We start from the raw sequence: 18,916 nt of genomic DNA on the forward strand, positions 1-18,916 counted from the left end.
TCTGTCTGAATTTGGATAATTTGGTGGGACAGCCGATCTCTGAAAGCCTTCAGAGCGTTCCAGACCGCTCGCAACTCCAGGAGATTGATCTGCAGATCGCGTTCCTGGAGGGACCAGCTTCCTTGGGTGTGAAGCCCATCGACATGAGCTCCCCATCCCAGGAGAGACGCATCCGTGGTCAGCACTTTTTGTGGCTGAGGAATTTGGAAAGGACGTCCCAGAGTCAAATTGGACCAAATCGTCCACCAATACAGGGATTTGAGAAAACTCGTGGACAGGTGGATCACGTCTTCTAGATCCCCAGCAGCCTGAAACCACTGGGAAGCTAGGGTCCATTGGGCAGATCTCATGTGAAGGCGGGCCATGGGAGTCACATGAACTGTGGAGGCCATGTGGCCTAGCAATCTCAACATCTGCCGAGCTGTGATCTGCTGTGACGCTCGCACCCGCGAGACGAGGGACAACAAGTTGTTGGCTCTCGCCTCTGGGAGATAGGCGCGAGCCGTCCGAGAATCCAGCAGAGCTCCTATGAATTCGAGTTTCTGCACTGGGAGAATATGGGACTTTGGATAATTTATCACAAACCCCAGTAGCTCCAGGAGGCGAATAGTCATCTGCATGGACTGCAGGGCTCCTGCCTCGGATGTGTTCTTCACCAGCCAATCGTCGAGATATGGGAACACGTGCACCCCCAGCCTGCGAAGTGCCGCTGCTACTACAGCCAAGCACTTTGTGAACACCCTGGGCGCAGAGGCGAGCCCAAAGGGTAGCACACAGTACTGGAAGTGACGTGTGCCCAGCTGAAATCGCAGATACTGCCTGTGAGCTGGCAGTATCGGGATGTGTGTGTAGGCATCCTTTAAGTCCAGAGAGCATAGCCAATCGTTTTCCTGAATCATGGGAAGAAGGGTGCCCAGGGAAAGCATCCTGAACTTTTCTTTGACCAGATATTTGTTCAGGGCCCTTAGGTCTAGGATGGGACGCATCCCCCCTGTTTTCTTTTCCACAAGGAAGTACCTGGAATAGAATCCCAGCCCTTCTTGCCCGGATGGCACGGGCTCGACCGCATTGGCGCTGAGAAGGGCGGAGAGTTCCTCTGCAAGTACCTGCTTGTGCTGGAAGCTGTAAGACTGAGCTCCCGGTGGACAATTTGGAGGTTTGGAGGCCAAATTGAGGGTGTATCCTTGCCGGACTATTTGGAGAACCCACTGATCGGAGGTTATGAGAGGCCACCTTTGGTGAAAAGCTTTCAACCTCCCTCCGACTGGCAGGTCGCCCGGCACTGACACTTGGATGTCGGCTATGCTCTGCTGGAGCCAGTCAAAAGCTCGTCCCTTGCTTTTGCTGGGGAGCCAAGGGGCCTTGCTGAGGCGCAAGCTGCTGACGAGAGCGAGCGCGCTGGGGCTTAGCCTGGGCCGCAGGCTGTCGAGAAGGAGGATTGTACCTACTCTTGCCAGAAGAGTAGGGAACAGTCTTCCTTCCCCCAAAAAATCTTCTACCTGTAGAGGTAGAGGCTGAAGGCTGCCGGCGGGAGAACTTGTCGAATGCGGTGTCCCGCTGGTGGAGATGCTCTACCACCTGCTCGACTTTTTCTCCAAAAATGTTATCCGCACGGCAAGGCGAGTCCGCAATCCGCTGCTGGATTCTATTCTCCAGGTCGGAAGGCACGCAGCCATGAGAGTCTGCGCATCACCACACCTTGAGCAGCGGCCCTGGACGCAACATCAAAGGTGTCATACACCCCTCTGGCCAGGAATTTTCTGCACGCCTTCAGCTGCCTGACCACCTCCTGAAATGGCTTGGCTTGCTCAGGGGGGAGCGCATCCACCAAGCCCGCCAACTGCCGCACATTGTTCCGCATGTGTATGCTCGTGTAGAGCTGGTAAGACTGAATTTTGGCCACGAGCATAGAAGAATGGTAGGCCTTCCTCCCAAAGGAGTCCAAGGTTCTAGAGTCCTTGCCCGGGGGCGCCGAAGCATGCTCCCTATAACTCTTGGCCTTCTTTAGGGCCAAATCCACAACTCCAGAGTCGTGAGGCAACTGAGTGCGCATCAGCTCTGGGTCCCCATGGATCCGGTACTGGGACTCAATCTTCTTGGGAATGTGGGGGTTAGTTAAAGGCTTGGTCCAGTTCGCCAGCAATGTCTTTTTTTAGGACATGATGCATGGGTACTGTGGACGCTTCCTTAGGTGGAGAAGGATAGTCCAGGAGCTCAAACATTTCAGCCCTGGGCTCGTCCTCCACAACCACCGGGAAGGGGATGGCCGTAGACATCTCCCGGACAAAGGAAGCGAAAGACAGACTCTCGGGAGGAGAAAGCTGTCTTTCAGGAGAGGGAGTGGGATCAGAAGGAAGACCCTCAGACTCCTCGTCAGAGAAATATCTGATGTCTCCTTCGTCTTCCCACGAGGCCTCACCCTCGGTGTCAGACACAAGTTCACGAACCTGTGTCTGCAACCGTGCCCGGCTCGACTCCATGGAACCACGGCCACGGTGAGGGCGTCGAGAGGTAGACTCCCTCACCCGCAGTGGCGAAGCTCCCTCCACCGACGTAGTCGGGGAGCCTTCCTGGGAGGCGACCGCAATCGGTACCGCACGCGGCACCGACGCCGGAGACCTCACCCCGGGCGATGGACCAGCCGGCGCCACGCTCGACGGTACCGGTGGCGCAAGCACCCCTGGTACCGGAGGGGTAGGGCGCAACAGCTCTCCCAGGATCTCTGGGAGAACGGCCCGGAGGCTCTCGTTCAGAGCGGCTGCAGAAAAAGGCATGGAGGTCGATGCAGGCGTCGATGTCAGAGTCTGTTCCGGGCGTGGAGGCTGTTCCGGGCTGTCCAGAGTGGAGCGCATCGACACCTCTTGGACAGAGGGTGAGCGGTCCTCTCGGTGCCGATGCCTGCTGGGTGCCGACTCCCTCGGCGACCCAGAGCTCTCGGTGCCTACACGGGAAGGGGACCGGTGTCGATGCTTCTTCGACTTCTTGCGAAGCATGTCACCGGAGCTTCCCGGCACCGACGAGGAGGACATAGAATCCAGCCGTCTCTTCCTCGGGGCCGAGGCCGAAGAAGGTCGGTCTCGGGGGGGCTGTACCGCAGGAGCCCTCAGGGTAGGGGGAGACCCACCCGAAGGCTCACCGCCACCAGCAGGGGAATGGACAGCCCTCACCTGCACTCCAGACGAAGCACCACCGTCCGACGACATCAGCAGACGAGGTCCCGGTACCACCGACGTCGATACAGTTGTCCGATGTCTCAGCGCCGATGCAGAGGGCCGATGCCTCGATGCACTGGCAGCCGAGGATGAAGGTCTGGACGCTGAAGACGTCGATGCACTCGATACCCCCGGTGCCGATGCCGACAAAGAGCTCGAGAACAAAATGTTCCACTGGGCTAACCTCGCTACCTGCGTCCGCTTTTGTAAAAGGGAACACAGACTACAGGCCTGAGGGCGGTGCCCAGCCCCCAGACACTGAAGACACGACGCGTGCCTGTCAGTGAGCGAGATTACCCGGGCGCACTGGGTGCACTTCTTGAAGCCGCTGAAAGGCTTCGATGTCATGGGCGGAAAAATCACGCCGGCGAGATCAAAACTCGAAATGACGAAAATTGGCACCACAAAAATAGGGAGAAGAAAATTTCGACCGAGGCCTAACTGAGGCCTACCCCGACGACGAAAGAAAACTTACCGGGGCGAAAAGCTCGAAATACGGGAAGGAAAAAACCAAACAGGCTCTTCCCGAACACTTTTTAAACTTTCTGAGAAGAAACGAGTCGAAAACGACGCGCGAGGTCAACTTTCCGGGGCACGAACGGCGAAACACGACCGTACCGAGCGCGGACAAAAGAAGACTGGCCGGCACGAGCCGGTTTCGGGCGGGAAGACGGCCGCGCATGCGCGGTGCGCATCGGCGCGCGAGGGCTAGCAAAGGCTTTTGCTACTGAAGATTCCGATTGGAGGGGCTGCCGTGGACGTCACCCATCAGTGAGAACAAGCAGCCTGCTTGTCCTCGGAGAATACTCACTATACATAAGGTAATGCTCACAGGGCCACCAAGAAGGGGGGCAAAATTCCCTGGGCCTGGCCTCAAAGAAGGACCTGATGCCAGGAGCGCCGATAATCACCGCGGATACAGAAGCAAAACTTTTTACTGCCCCGCAGGAACGGTAGAATGTTTTGTTCCCGCAGTAAAAAAAAAAACCTCTTCCTCCCCGCAGGTCTCACCTACAGGACCCTGCAGCCAGCAGCGATTCACAGTGAGAGGCCATTGCCGTAGTCTTCCTTCTGCTATATCCTGCCCTCTCTACTGCAACTTCCTGTTTAGCATCAAAACAGGAAGTTGCAGTAGAGAGAGGACACTGTGGGACGTTGGAGAAGGAAGGCCACGGAAATGGCCTTTCACTGTAAATCGCTGCCATCTGCAGGAAGCTGTAGGTGAGACCAGCAAGGAGTAGGAAGGGATGGGAGAAAAGTGGAAGTGGCCGGGGGGATAGCAGCAGTTGTGGGGGGGCCCAGGGGGTAACAGCAACGGGGGTGGGGAGGCAGCAGTGGTGGTGTGGGGGGGGGGGGGGTGCAGGGGGCCCCTGAAGATTTTTTTGCCCCAGGCCCAGCATTGTCTCCCACCGGCCCTGAACACTCACTATCAGTAAGTACTACCTGCATCAGGACAATGTGTCACAGAATAATACTCACTGTCTGCATACGTGATGCCAGGATGCTGGAACGTTCCAAATCACTGGTGTTGATAGGGGGTAGAAGGTTATTCCGGTTCAGGGGCAACGGAGAGCAAGGCAGCTGGTCAGTGGCAGCTGAGCTGTGAAATCATCATACCAGAAGAAGAACAAACACCTTTTAACAATGTTCATAAGACTCAGCTAAATCCATGAAACAGTTTGCAATTTAGTAATATGAATATGAATCTTAAACAAGCTTGGAATAGCTCATACCAATTATATTGTTTCCCCATGAAGAAACACCTTTTTTCTGGTTGCATCCTGTACATAACATACCAATATTTTCTGCTGAAATGGTTCCATGGGGTATTACAATTTCTGGATATATATTCCAGGTCAAACAGGGTGCAGAGAAAGGTCTTGAAATCTAAGGCAATTTAATGAAACTTACTAGACAGAATGAAGGCAGTGATTATGACAGTTTTCAAAGGAATTTGCCCAGGTAACTTAATAGTTAGCTTGGTAAATTCCTTGGTCTAAAAATTTCACTTAGTATTCACGCAGATACATTAGTCAACAACATTGTGTACAATTTATGTAGTAGCACTGTAGTTTTATAGTTTAGCAGCTTTACTGATAACAATTCAAAAGCAATACATGTAACCACAAACATAGCATACAGGTACAGAGTGATGAAGGCCGCCATCAAACTTTTAACAAGTTTATCCCTTATATCCCAACCCCTAATTCCCCTCTTCCAACTATTATGCAAAAAACTTAAATAATGAAGCTCATGAGAAACATCCTATGCAACATCCTATTAAAACTTTTTATAGTCTGCTCCCCCCCACCCTCCCTAATCAACCAATAAATTAGCAACTCCTCATCTCTATCTCAATCCTCCCCTTAAATCATTCCATCCTCACTGCTCATCTCCCAAAAGTGGAGGAGTGGCCTAGTGGTTAGAGTGGTGGACTTTGGTCCTGGGGAACTGGGTTCGATTCCCACTGCAGGCACAGGCAGCTCCTTGTGACTCTGGGCAAGTCACTTAACCCTCCATTGCCCCAGGTACAAACAAGTACCTAAGCTGCATTGAGCCTGCCATAAGTGGAAAAGCGCAGGGTACAAATAAAAAAAAAATAATAATAATGATCCCCAAAGCTACAGGGGCCTGAGCTCTAAAAGCCCCATAAGCAGCATACAATAAGGGAGATGAAGTTGTCAAAACTATATCCCCCCCCCAAACAATACCCTAACTAATAATTTTAAAAAATGTGTTTGATATTGTGGACCAAAAAACAAGAGGACCATAGCCCCTTCTTCATCAGTGAGTAAAACAGGACTATTAAGAGTGTAATGCGAATCAAGTTGTAGACCAGAGGACTCAAAGATCGTATATAAATATCCCAGACTAACAGAAAATTCTTTTGGCGTTTAAGTGACCCTCTAGCCTCTTGATTTGATTTCTCCATTGACAATTTTCTGTGGGTTCTGGGTTTGTCCAATATTGAGGTATGCATTTTCGACATAGCAAACATAATTTATGACAAAGAAAAGTGGTTCTCCTTCCAACCCCTCTAAAAGCCCCAGGTTTATCTAATAAAAGCTGGTCTACTGTCTCAATCAATCTGTGGCCACACAGCCTAGTGACTTTGCCCCAAAAATCTTGTATCAATGGACATGACCAAAAGGTGAAGTAAGCCCTGTATATCACCCGAAAATAACATTCCTGGAGTTTTGCATTTTTCGTGAGAGAAGGTATCTGCTGTAGACTTTTCATGGGATCCCAACTTTCAATAGGGATATCCAGATCTTCCGTTTACCTCCAGTGAACCACCTAAACATCTGGCTTCCACTGAACTATTGCTTTATGTAGTCCTAAAACAGAAGTTTGGATTCTGAAATATCCCCCCCCCCCCCCAAAAAAAAAAAAAAAGTATGAATCTGATCACCCAAATACATACCTAACTTTTCAGCAAAGCAATTTGTTTTATTTCACAATATGCATATCGAATGCCCCAAGTGACCTCAATGCACTGTTGCAAAGACTTGAGACTTTGAGACTTAATAGCTGCCCTCAGGACCCAAAATGTGTTCCAGGAAAGTGATGTTCTTAAGACCCCAGGAAGCAAAGACTGGGTTATCTATACCACGTCAGGTTCAACATCTACATTATTGCTTATAAGGATGTGATCTGTGACACAAGGGTCTCCCCCCAGTTTGGCAACTAGGAAATTCCACATAACTCGCAAAGGACAAAGTAAGAGACTTTGTTAAGAGGTCGGGAGATCAGACTATCAACAATTAAGTAAGAAGAAGCAGTTGTATGGAGCATAATAATCCTGCTCCATCTCCAAGGGGGTACACAATTGATGATACAACATCCAATCACTAAGATGACGTAATAAACATGATTGGTTGTAAAGCCTAATATCAGGAAGTCCCAAATCTCCATGGCCCCAGTCACCTATCAGAAATTGGTACTGCATCTTAGGTTTTTTGCCAGCCCAACAAAAATGGGAGATTATATGGTTAAAGTGTTTCAAATCTTTTTGCAATAAACGGAGGAAGAGAGTTTGTAAAATATAAAGCCATTTAGGAGAAATTACCATGTGGATTAAATTAATCCTACCAATAAGTGTTAGAGGTAAGTCCCGACAATTATCTAATAGATTTCAAGTGGTTTCCAATAGTTTACCTAGATGGGAAGGCGGTAGAACGAGAGGACATGAAATGAGATTGAAGGGGGGCAGACTCAAAAAAGATGTCAGGAAGTATTTTTTCACGGAGAGGGTGGTGGATGCTTGGAATGCCCTCCCGTTGGAGGTGGTGGAGATGAAAACGGTAACGGAATTCAAACATGCGTGGGATATGCATAAAGGAATCCTGTGCAGCAGGAATGGATCCTCAGAAGCTTAGCTGAAATTGGGTGGCGGAGCAGGTGGGGGGAAGAGGGGTTGGTGGTTGGGAGGCTAGGTTAGGGGAGGGCAGACTTATACGGTCTGTACCAGAGCCAGTGATGGGAGACGGGACTGGTGGTTTGGAGGCGGGAAATACTGCTGGGCAGACTTATACGGTCTGTGCCCTGAAAAAGACAGGTACAAATTCAAGATATGAGTTTATCTTGGGCAGACTAGATGGACCATGCAGGTCTTTTTCTGCCGTCATCTACTATGTTACTATATTCAAGGAGTAGATATCCGACAGTTCCATGCCCAAATAGATCCTGAGAATTTAAAGGAGCCTTTTGCCCAGCGCAAAGGGTCTTCACCGAGGAAGATTTGGGTGGGATACCGGTGCCGGAAACGGTATTTGAAGCTCACGAGTCAGAGAAACTTAATGAATTCCCTTGTAAACCTGGAGGATGTAATGGGGCAGTTCTACAAACTGAAGAGTAGCAAATCTCCTGGACTGGATGGTACTCATCGCAGAGTACTGATAGAACTGAAAAATGAGCTTGAGGAGCTATTGTTAGAAATATGTAATTTATTCTTAAAATCGAGCGTGGTACCGGAAGATTGGAGGGTGGCCAATGTAACGCCAATTTTTAAAAAAGGTTCCAGAGGAGATCTGGGAAGTTATAGACCGGCGAGTCTGACGTCGGTGCCGGGCAAAATGATAGAGACTATTACTAAGAACAAAATTACAGAGCATATTCAAAAGCATGGATTAATGAGACAAAGTCAACATGGATTTAGTGAAGGGAAATCTTGCACCAATCTACTGCATTTCTTTGAAGGGGTGAAGAAACATGTGGATAAAGGGGAGTCGGTTTATATTGTGTATCTGGATTTTCAGAAGGCGTTTGACAAAGTACCTCATGAAAGACTCCAGAAGAAATTGGAGAGTCATGGGATAGGAGGTAGTGTTCTATTGTGGATTAAAAACTGGTTAAAAGATAGAAAACAAAGAGTAGGGTTAAATGGTCAGTATTCTCAATGGAGAAGGGTAGTTAGTGAGGTTCCCCAGGGGTCTGTGCTGGGACCGCTGCTTTTTAACATATTTATAAATGACCTAGAGATGGGAGTAACTAGTGAGGTAATTAAATTTGCTGATGACACGAAGTTATTCAAAGTCGTTAAATCGCGGGAGGATTGTGAAAAATTACAAGTGGACCTTACGAGACTGGGAGTCTAAATGGCAGATGACGTTTAATGTGAGCAAGTGCAAAGTGATGCATGTGGGAAAGAAGAACCCGAATTATAGCTATGTCATGCAAGGTTCCATGTTAGGAGTCACGGACCAAGAAAGGGATCTAGGTGTCGTTGTTGATGATACGTTGAAACCTTCTGTTCAGTGTGCTTATGCGGCTAAGAAAGCAAATAGAATGTTAGGTATTATTAGGAAGGAATGGAAAACAAAAATGAGGATGTTATAATGCTTTTGTATCGCTCCATGGTGCGACCGCAACTTGAATATTGTGTTCAATTCTGGTTGCCACATCTCAAAAAAGATATAGTGGAATTAGAAAAGGTGCAGAGAAGGGCGACAAAAATGATAAAGGGGATGGGACGACTTCCCTATGAGGAAAGGCTAAAACAGCTAGGGCTCTTCAGCTTGGAGAAAAGGCGGCTGAGGGGAGATATGATAGAGGTCTATAAAATAATGAGTGGAGTTGAACGGGTAGATGTGAAGCATCTGTTCACGCTTTCCAAAAATACTAGGACTAGGGGGCATGCGATGAAGCTATAATGTAGTAAATTTAAAACGAATCAGAGAAACCTTTTCTTCACTCAACGTGTAATTAAACTCTGGAATTCGTTGCCAGAAAATGTGGTAAAGGCGGTTAGCTTAGAGGAGTTTAAAAAAGGTTTGGACAGCTTGTTATTGGAGCATTCTCAATTTACAATCTATGTCCGCCAAGCAAATAGTATACTCAGTTTGTCCAAAGGTTTCTTATTAGAACTTTCTCTATTTGAGCAATCAAGAATTGTTCCCTTTCTTTTTCCTGGTGCCCCCCTCTAACAACAGTCTTCAACCCCTCCCATAAGTAGGAAGTGTGGATATACCCTGTATCATTAAATTCAAGATATTGAATGAGCTCTTGCTGTACATCTGCCTGAACTCTTAGATCCTCTAGCAGGCTTTCACTGAGTCTCCAATATCTATTGCCCTGGGATAATCACCAAAATTAAAGACACACCAAACTGGCGAATGATCAGACCAAGTTGGAGTCTCAATGCCAGCCCCACCCCAAACTGTGCACCCAAAAATCATCTCCCAAGATCACATCAAATCTGGCACAGCTGTTGTGTACAGCAGAGTAATAAGAGAATTGCTTCTCTCTAGGAAACTTAGGGCCCTGTTTACTAAGTTGCACTAGTATTTTTAGTGAACGGTAAAATTAGCACACGTTAGACGCTAGTCACTCATATGTCCCTTTTGGGTCTTTGTCTGCCATAATCTACTATGTTACTATGTGCAAAAGTGTGTAGGTTGCCTTCATAAAACAGGAGCAACATATACACCTATGTGCCTTAACAAACTAGGCACCCTGTTATAAAATTAGCCCCATATACAACTCAGCTGTTGATGTGACCCATCACTATATAACATTTCCAATTTGTTTGTAAGGTCACTTTACTTTCTCAGCTCTTTGGTACCCAATACCCCACCTCAGTGTGTTAGATCTTCCAACAGGGTACACAAGTAAGAGAGCCTACTGAGGGCAGGAAGGAGATTTTGGTTCTGGCAGTTCAAAAATGAGCAACTATAACTATTTTGGAATCCAGCTAGTTCTTCTAAAGGATTTTTAATATTGTATTAATAGCGTGGCATAGATATAGGGGAGCCAAGTTTATATTCGGCTCAGTCACACTGAATGATGGTTGGACAGCAAGATACAACAGTTCTCAGTGACAAACATGCTAGAAGAGCAACAGCTCCTTGAACTGATAGGGAAGTGTCTGAAATTCAGTGCAACTTACAGACGTGTTCCTCGGATAACTTCCTCCACAGATTTGGGAGTACTGGAGCGTGAAGGATTAGTACTGATTGGATTTAAGGTACGTGGTGGGTTGCGCCTCCGTGTAGACTGTGCAGAGTAGGACACAGAGGATGTGCTGTGCTCCAAGGGGCGAGATGGCCAAGCTCTGCTGGCAAGGACAACTCCAGGGGCAGACCTCACAGGTATCTTCTCATCGCTGTCCCTAAGAATGATCAATACAAAAAGGAGCATACACAAAGCAGGTCCACAGAGACACTGGAAAATAATATACGATAATTAGATAATGTAAGAATTTGCTGCACTGGTCCTGGTAAAAGTACATTTACTTATCTGCAATTGTTGTATGATAATTGCTCACTGAAGTCATAAACATGGGTCAAGTAACCACATAGTATGCTTTTTTTGATTGATGTCCACACCAGTGTTTGCAGTCTGGCTTACAAGATAGCTACACTGAACATGTACGAGACAGATCTGTATATATTAGATTTCAAATGTATATTAATCTCTCTCATGTATATTCATTTAGGGTAATTTTATAATTAGACACAAAAGCTATCAAAACACCTATACAACATCAGTTTCATAATGGCAATATATCTGCCTTTATAAAATTACTCAAGGGAAAGCAGGCATATGCATGTACAGAATGACTTCTTTGAGGCAGGTGTAATTCGATGCACATAAGTGCTGAAAAGAACAAGTGCATTTGCACAGATAAGTGCCAAGGTCACCCCCACTCTGCCTATTCTCCAGGCCTAAGAACACCTACATCTATATTGTGTAAAAGCAGGCATTATGTTTCTGTGCACCTACTTTTTACATGCACATATCCCTGAGAAAATTTTATAAGAGCCTATTTGAATGCATAAATTGCTTTTCTACACACACGTGTCCCTTATAAGATTACGCTATTGTTACTACCATGAAAATCAAATTGGTTCAGTCTGCCTCCTCCAGGCATGGTTGGGAAACACTGGTCTAGACAGCCTTCCAGAAGAACATCTATGTATATGCAGAAAGGAACTGGCATGCTATTAGACCAACTACACTCAGTTTAATGATTAGCACAGAAATACAGGAAAAAGAGAAAACAGCTCTCAATGAAGGAAGCATCGATGAAAGCTGCTGGAATTACAGAACAACAATAAATCACTTTACTTTTACTCATAAGCAGGCTCAGTGAGAGTTGTGTATATATAGGACTTGCTAAGAGCTGTCAAAAAAAAAGGGGGGGAGGGAACAAAACTACACCAACTTGTTGGCATGAACAACTCAGATTTGTCTTTTTATCATTTTTTCACCTTTAGTAGAAAACGTGGAATATAGAATAAGAAGATAACTACTACTACTTATCATTTCTATAGCGCTACAAGACGTATGCAGCGCTGTACACTTGAACATGAAGAGACAGTCCCTGCTCGACAGAGCTTACAATCTTATTATACATAGAAGTGAGGGGGCATCCCTTCTGCCTGTATACACCTCCCTAGAGTATCAGGGAGCTTCAAGGTAGGTCCAGGGGTCTAAGGGTGGAGTAGAAGATTGGCCAGGACAGAAATGAGCTCTGAAAGGGTTGGAGTTGGGCTTTAGACCAAGAAAAGATTTATGTTCACATTTCTTGTTCTTTTCTTTCTTTTTTTGAAGTACCAACACAAAACAAAATGACTAGCACATAAGTTTTCCTTTTTACATGCTGGCTCCTCATACCAATGAACATATAATCCTGTATCATATTTCCCCCATAAACAGAAACTCCCATCCACCCTTATTCCCCACCTCTCCCTCCTTCCCTATAGTTACACTCACATTCCACCACTCTGGGTGTGCTACATACATAAATGCAGTTTAGGACCACACTTTGAAATTTTAGAGCAAGAGACATAGGCCTTCCATACCTCCAGGCTTTTTGCACGATTGGAGGGGGAACTCTGTGTACACAAACTTTCTATCTGCATCAGGCTATGGAGTGAATTACTCCATCCCCGGCAGGATGGAGGTTCTGGGCCCCTCCATACCAAAAGAACTCCTTCCTTCCTCATTAGACACGCCTTTCTGGCAAAACATCTGGACCCCTTACCTTTAGCCTCTTGGCATTGTCCAGGACCAGCAAAAATTCCTACACAGGAATGTCATTGCTTAAAAAAACCATGATTCTCTTTCCCTCATATATTAGCTGATGTCAGTGTGCTGTCCTGCGGACCTCTTCTACACAGCTCAGGAACTGCATCGACACTATTCAAGGTCTGCCAGTAGTGTCCCGATTCAGCCCTGCACGATGGTCTCTCTCTTTGGTGATGAAGTGCAAGTTCTTCCCCAACTTCAGCTCCAATGGGAGCCATATTTTAAGAAAGCCCTACAATTCCACTTCAACCATGTTTTCACAGATGCCAACAAAGTGAAGGTTGTATTGGTGTGATCTGACTTGCACGTCTAGCTTCCCCTCACTCTGAGACAGGCCTTTATTTAAGTTAATAATCTCTGTCACCAGTCCTTGTGTCACAACTTCCATTGCAGACATTCCCTGCTTGACCTCCACCAACCTTTGATTATAAAAGAGTCCAAGGCTGTTGCTACTTCATTCACATAGTAACATAGTAGATGACGGCAGAAAAAGACCTGAACGGTCCATCCAGTCTGCCCAAGATAAACTCATGTGTATACCTTACCTTGATTTGTACCTGTCTTTCTCAGGGCACAGACCGTATAAGTCTGCCCAGCAGTTTTTCCTGCCTCCCAACCACCTGTCCCGCCTTCCATCACCGGCTCTGGCACAGACCGTATAAAAAAGTCTGCCCTCCCCTATCCTCGCCTCTCAACCACCAACCCCTCTTCCCCCCACCTGCTCTGCCACACAATTGTAGCTAAGCTTCTGAGGATCTATTCCTTCTGCATAGGATTCCTTTATGCACATCCCATGCATGTTTGAATTCCGTTACTGTTTTCATCGCCACCACCTCCCGCGGGAGGGCATGCCAAGCATCCACCACCCTCTCCGTGAAAAAATACTTCCCGACATCTTTTCTGAGTCTGCCCCCCTTCAATCTCATTTCATGTCCTCTCGTTTTACCGCCTTCCCATCTCCGGAAAAGATTTGTTTGCGGATTAATACCTTTCAAATATTTGAACGTCTGTATCATATCGCCCCTGTTCCTCCTTTCCTCCAGGGTATACATGTTCAGGTCAGCAAGTCTCTCTTCATACGTTTTGGAACGCAAATCCCATACCATCCTCGTAGCTTTTCTTTGCACCGCTTCCATTTTTTTGACATCCTTCGCAAGGTACGGCCTCCAAAACTGAACACAGTACTTCAGGTGGGGCCTCACCAACGTCTTATACAGGGGCATTAAAACCTCCCTTCTTCTGCTGGTCACATCTCTCCCTATACAGCCTAGCAATCTTCTAGCTATGGCCACCGCCTTGTCACACTGTTTCGTCGCCTTCAGGTCCTCGGATACTATCACCCCAAGATCCCTCTCCCCGTCCGTGCCAATCAGACTTTCCCCTCCTAACACATACGTCTCCCTTGGATTTCTACTCCCTAAGTGCATCACTTTGCATTTCTTCGCATTGAATTTTAATTGCCAAACGTTAGACCATTCTTCTAGCTTCTTCAGATCTTTTTTCATGTTTTCCACTCCCTCCGGGGTGTCCACTCTGTTGCAAATCTTGGTGTCATCCGCAAAAAGGCAAACTTTACCTCGTAACCCTTCGGCAATGTCACTCACAAATATATTGAACAGAATCGGCCCCAGCACCGATCCCTGAGGCACTCCACTACTCACCTTTCCCTCCTCCGAGCAAACTCCATTCACCACCACCCTCTGGCGTCTGCCCGTCAACCAGTTCCTAATCCAGTTCACCACTTCGGGTCCTATCTTCAGCCCATCTAGTTTATTCAAGAGCCTCCTGTGGGGAACCGTGTCGAAAGCTTTGCTGAAATCTAAATAGATTACGTCCATAGCACGTCCTTGATTTAATTCTCCCGTCACCCAGTCAAAGAATTCAATGAGATTCATTTGGCACGATTTCCCTTCACATTAGCTACTCTCTTTTAAAACTTTGTTTCTAATACCTAAAGCACCACCTCCATCACTGCCCTGCCTAGCAAGTCCCTACAATTCACCAGTGATCTGGCCTCCACATAGGGGTCCATGATCTTACAGTCAGCTTCTCACCTTCTTCTTTGGTGCTTTAGGGGTCATCCCAGGCAGCCAAACTACCAAATATGTCTAGGTGACTACTCCTAGAGCTGAGGCTATATGCAAAAAGTCACTGAGAGGGTAGAATTAGCAGGATGCCAATGAGTTGTAGAACAGACCCTGGAGCCCAAGGAAATCACACCTGCTCAGTTTCATTGCACCACATGACCCCCAAGAAAATATTTAACATTGATATAAACAAGTTTAAAATCAAACAAAAGACAATATCATAACAATTATATTTGTGGATGAAGTATGTGTTAAACGCTTAGAAACTCTGAGAAGGCTGACCTTAAGTTGGCAAACAATGTCACCATCATCTAAATCTTTAAAGTAAAAATTTAAATTAAATTTAAGATGTTAAATCGGGTGTACCAATGAAGAGTTGGGTGTCTATTATCTTGCTAAAGTGTGAATGCACAGGCAAGTGGCACCGCTGAGGACACCAAGTATTTTGAAAAGTATCATTTAAAGAGTCATGGGATAGGAGACAATGTTCTGTTGTGGATTAGGAATTGGTTATTGGACAGAAAACAGAGGGTAGGCTTAAATGGACATTTTTCTCAATGGAGGATGAAAAGTGTAGTGCCGCAGGGATCTGTACTGGGACTGGTGCTACTTAACATATATATAAATGATCTGGAAATTGGAACAAGTAAGGTGATTAAAACTGCAGAAAACACAAAACTATTCAAAGTTGTCAAAACACACACGGATTGTGAAAAATTGCAGGAAGACCTTAGGAAACTGGAAGACTGGGCACTAAAATGGCAGATGAAATTTAATATGGACAAATGCAAAGCGATGCACATTGGAAGGAATAATCTGAATCACGTTACCTGATGCTAGAGTCCACCTTAGAGGTCAGCACTCAAGAAAAAAGATCTAGGTGTCACTGTAGACAATACACTGAAATATTCTGCCAAGTGTGCAACGGCAGTCAAAAAAGCAAACAGGATATAAGTGAGAGGAGGTTGTTGAATTTCGTCAGCTCATTTCATCATCAGCTGTTGCCTGCATGTAGGCGCATATCTTGACATCAGTGCTGTTGTCAGCTGTTTGTAGATCGTAATCAACAGCTACGTAGTGATGAAACTCCTCTTCAGTAACACCGGCTGGGATGTCAATAGCCTGTTCATCTGATGCGTTTGCAACAGCTGCATCTGTTTCATCCCTCTCTACATCCTTAACAAAGCTTGCCTGCTTGTAGTAGTTCACAATGGTTGCCTTTGTAACATGATTCCAGGCTTCTTTCTGCATATGTAGGGAATCCAACAGTGATAGATTACGAGCCAGTTCAACAGCACGTTTATCCTTGCCAGTCTGGTCATTCATAACGCTCATCAGATAACGTAGCACAAGAGCCCGATAATGTTGTTTGAAATTGGCTATTATGCCCTGATCCATAGGTTGGATCAGAGAGGTAGTGTTTGGTGGCAAGAAGACCACCTTGACGTTAGACAGCCTGACATTGTCCCTGTGTGCAGCACAATTATCACAAAGCAACAAAATCTGACACTTTTGTGCCCGCATTCTAGTGTCTAACTTCTTTAGCCACTGCTTCCAAATTTCCCCTGTCATCCATGAATTTGTGTTAGCTTTGTATGACACAGGAAGTCGCTTAACTTTCTTGAAGCAACGGGGCCGTTTGCTCTTTCCAATGACGAGGGGTTCCAACTTCTCATTCCCATCCATATTGCAGCAAAGGAGGATCGTCAGTCGGTCCTTCAATGTTTTACCTCCAGTAGTTTCGGCATGTTTGAATGCAAGTGTTCCATCAGGAATCACTCGCCAAAAGAGACCGTTTTCGTCAGCATTGAAAATGTCACGAGGTGCAAACTCGTTCAAGATGGTAGGAAGAACTGAAACAACCCAATTTTCAGCACCAGTCATCAGCGTCTTGTTTTTCACCATGCTGTTTCTTGAATTTTATGTTGTTCCTCTCCTTCCATCTTTCCAACCATTCCAACAGTTGCTTTGAATTCAGTTAGTCCAAGACTTTCAGCTAGCTGATTAGCTTTCTCCATAAGCAGTGGACCACTGACACGAAACTGTCTGCTCCTAACTCGAGAAAACCACCGAAGAAGCGCATCTTCTACCTCCTCAGCTTTTCCCGCCCATTTTCGTTTTAGCTGTGGATTTGTATTGTTTTGCCAGTCTTCCAGAAGCTGGTCTTTCTGCTTCAAGATATGTGAAATTTGACTGGGATTGACACCATATTCTTTAGCAATAGATGCTTGACTTTGTTTCTTTCTAATTTTTTAAGAACTTCTATTCGTTCAGCCAGTGTTAAAGTCTTACAGTTGTGCGATGATGACGACGACAACGACGACGACGACAACTCCAGTGTACACTCTGACAACATTCTTTCACTTATTCTGCCTGTGGCAGTTAACCAATGAGATTTCAAATTTATCGCCCCTTTCTCATGTGCCAATCGGCTTCCACATTCCGTGCGTGCTGTGAGGCACCTAAGGGGGAAAAAGGAGAGGAAGCTAAGGACAGGGGCAGAACAGGCAGACTAGTACCTGGACAGCGGGACTATAAAGCCCAGGATCCTGCAGGTGGGGAGGCGAGGACTCCTAGAGGCTGTAGGCAGCCCAGACTCAAAGGAAGGGGGGAGGACTCCAATTCTCAGCATCCCCTGCAGTGTGAGGGGGAAACTGAAAGGGAGCTACGTGGAGGAGAATGCTGAGGGAGAGAATGGGGACTGGCTGATGGACATATGGAGGCACAAGGGCAACAGCTGAGAAATGAATTAATGGAATGGGAGGTAGAAAAGGGAGGAGGAGGCGAGGAAAGGGAAGCCATGGAGGTAACAGAGCCCATGGAGATCTCTGCTTGGGCTCAGTTATTGGAGAGGAAGATAAAGGGCTATATAGCTGCTCTGTTCTCCCAGTTAAAGGGGACATGGAAGAAATCTAAGAGCCTTGTCTCTGATATAAGGGGAGCAGTTTCTGGAGGAACGGGGGTGTGAGGGAACTGCAATATCCCTTGTGTTATGAACTGTGGGAGAGAAACTGCATTATTCCTTGTGTTATGAACTGTAGGAGAGAAACTGCATTATTCCTTGTGTTATGAACTGTGGGAGAGAAACTGCATTCTTCCTGTGTTTTGAACTTGAACCGAGGGAAAGAAACTGCATTTTCCCTGTGATTTGAGCTTCAACTGTGAGAAAGGAACTGCCTTTTGCCCTGTGCTTAGACCTTAGCAGTGGGAGAGGAACTGCATTCTTTCCTGCAGAGGAGCGGTCTTAAACCATGCATATAAGCGAATCTTGCACTTATCAGTGGTGCGCTAAACCGAAGTTTGTCTCCATAGAAACTGATGGCGCCAAAAGGGCTGGGGCTGGAACTAGGGCAGGTGGGATAATGGGGCTGGAACTGGGGGTCGAAAAGAGGGGGCAGAGAGAGGGGACAGATCCTGGATGGAAGGGGGAGCGAGAGGGAGGGCAGACCCTGGATGGAAGGGGGAGTGAGAGGGAGGGCAGATTCTGGATGGATGGGAGAGGGAGGGCAAATGGTGGATTGAAGGGACAGAGAGAAAGGGCAGACAGTGGATGGAAGGGATAGAAAGGGCAGGCAGTGGATGGAAGGAGGAGAGAGAGAGGGCAGATGGTGGATGGAAGGGGCAGAGAGAGAGAGAGGGCAGACGCTAGATGGAAGGGAGAGAGAGGGCAGATAGTGGTTGGAAGGGGCAGAGGGAGAGAGAAGGCAGATGGTAGATGGAGGGGACAGGGGAGAGAGGGCAGACAGTGGATGGCAGGAGCAGGGAGAGAGATACGGTAGACACTGGATGGTAGGGAGAGAGCCAAGACAGGTACTGGATGGAAGTGAGACAGTGAAACGAAGATGAGGAAAGCAGAAACCAGTGACAACAAACTGTAAATAAAATATTTTTTTTCTTTTTTTGCTTTAGGATAAAGTAGTATTGTAGCTGTGTTAATAAATGTTTATAAATAGAACATGGAAATAAGGTAATCTTTTTATTGGACTAATTTTAATACATTTTGACTAACTTTCGGAGAACAAAACCCTATTCCTCAGGTCAGGATAGGATACTGTAACAGCAGTATACTGTATTGACCTGAGGAAG

The 18,916-nt window shown here is 46.6% G+C and overlaps 1 protein-coding gene across 1 annotated transcript in view; it reads right to left on the reverse strand.

The window, feature by feature from the left end:
- Window positions 1-18,916, reverse strand: part of FAM149B1 (family with sequence similarity 149 member B1) — a gene marked incomplete at its 5' end in the record, with an annotated part of 149,370 nt that overhangs the window by 23,925 nt on the left and 106,529 nt on the right. Inside the window, 2 exons of the mRNA XM_030204994.1 lie at window positions 4,692-4,812; window positions 10,600-10,821. Coding sequence (XP_030060854.1) covers window positions 4,692-4,812; window positions 10,600-10,821 — 343 coding nt within the window. The remainder of the gene's footprint in view (window positions 1-4,691; window positions 4,813-10,599; window positions 10,822-18,916) is intronic.

This window comes from Microcaecilia unicolor, chromosome 5 (genome assembly GCF_901765095.1).
Source record: "Microcaecilia unicolor chromosome 5, aMicUni1.1, whole genome shotgun sequence".
NCBI lineage: Eukaryota > Metazoa > Chordata > Amphibia > Gymnophiona > Siphonopidae > Microcaecilia > Microcaecilia unicolor.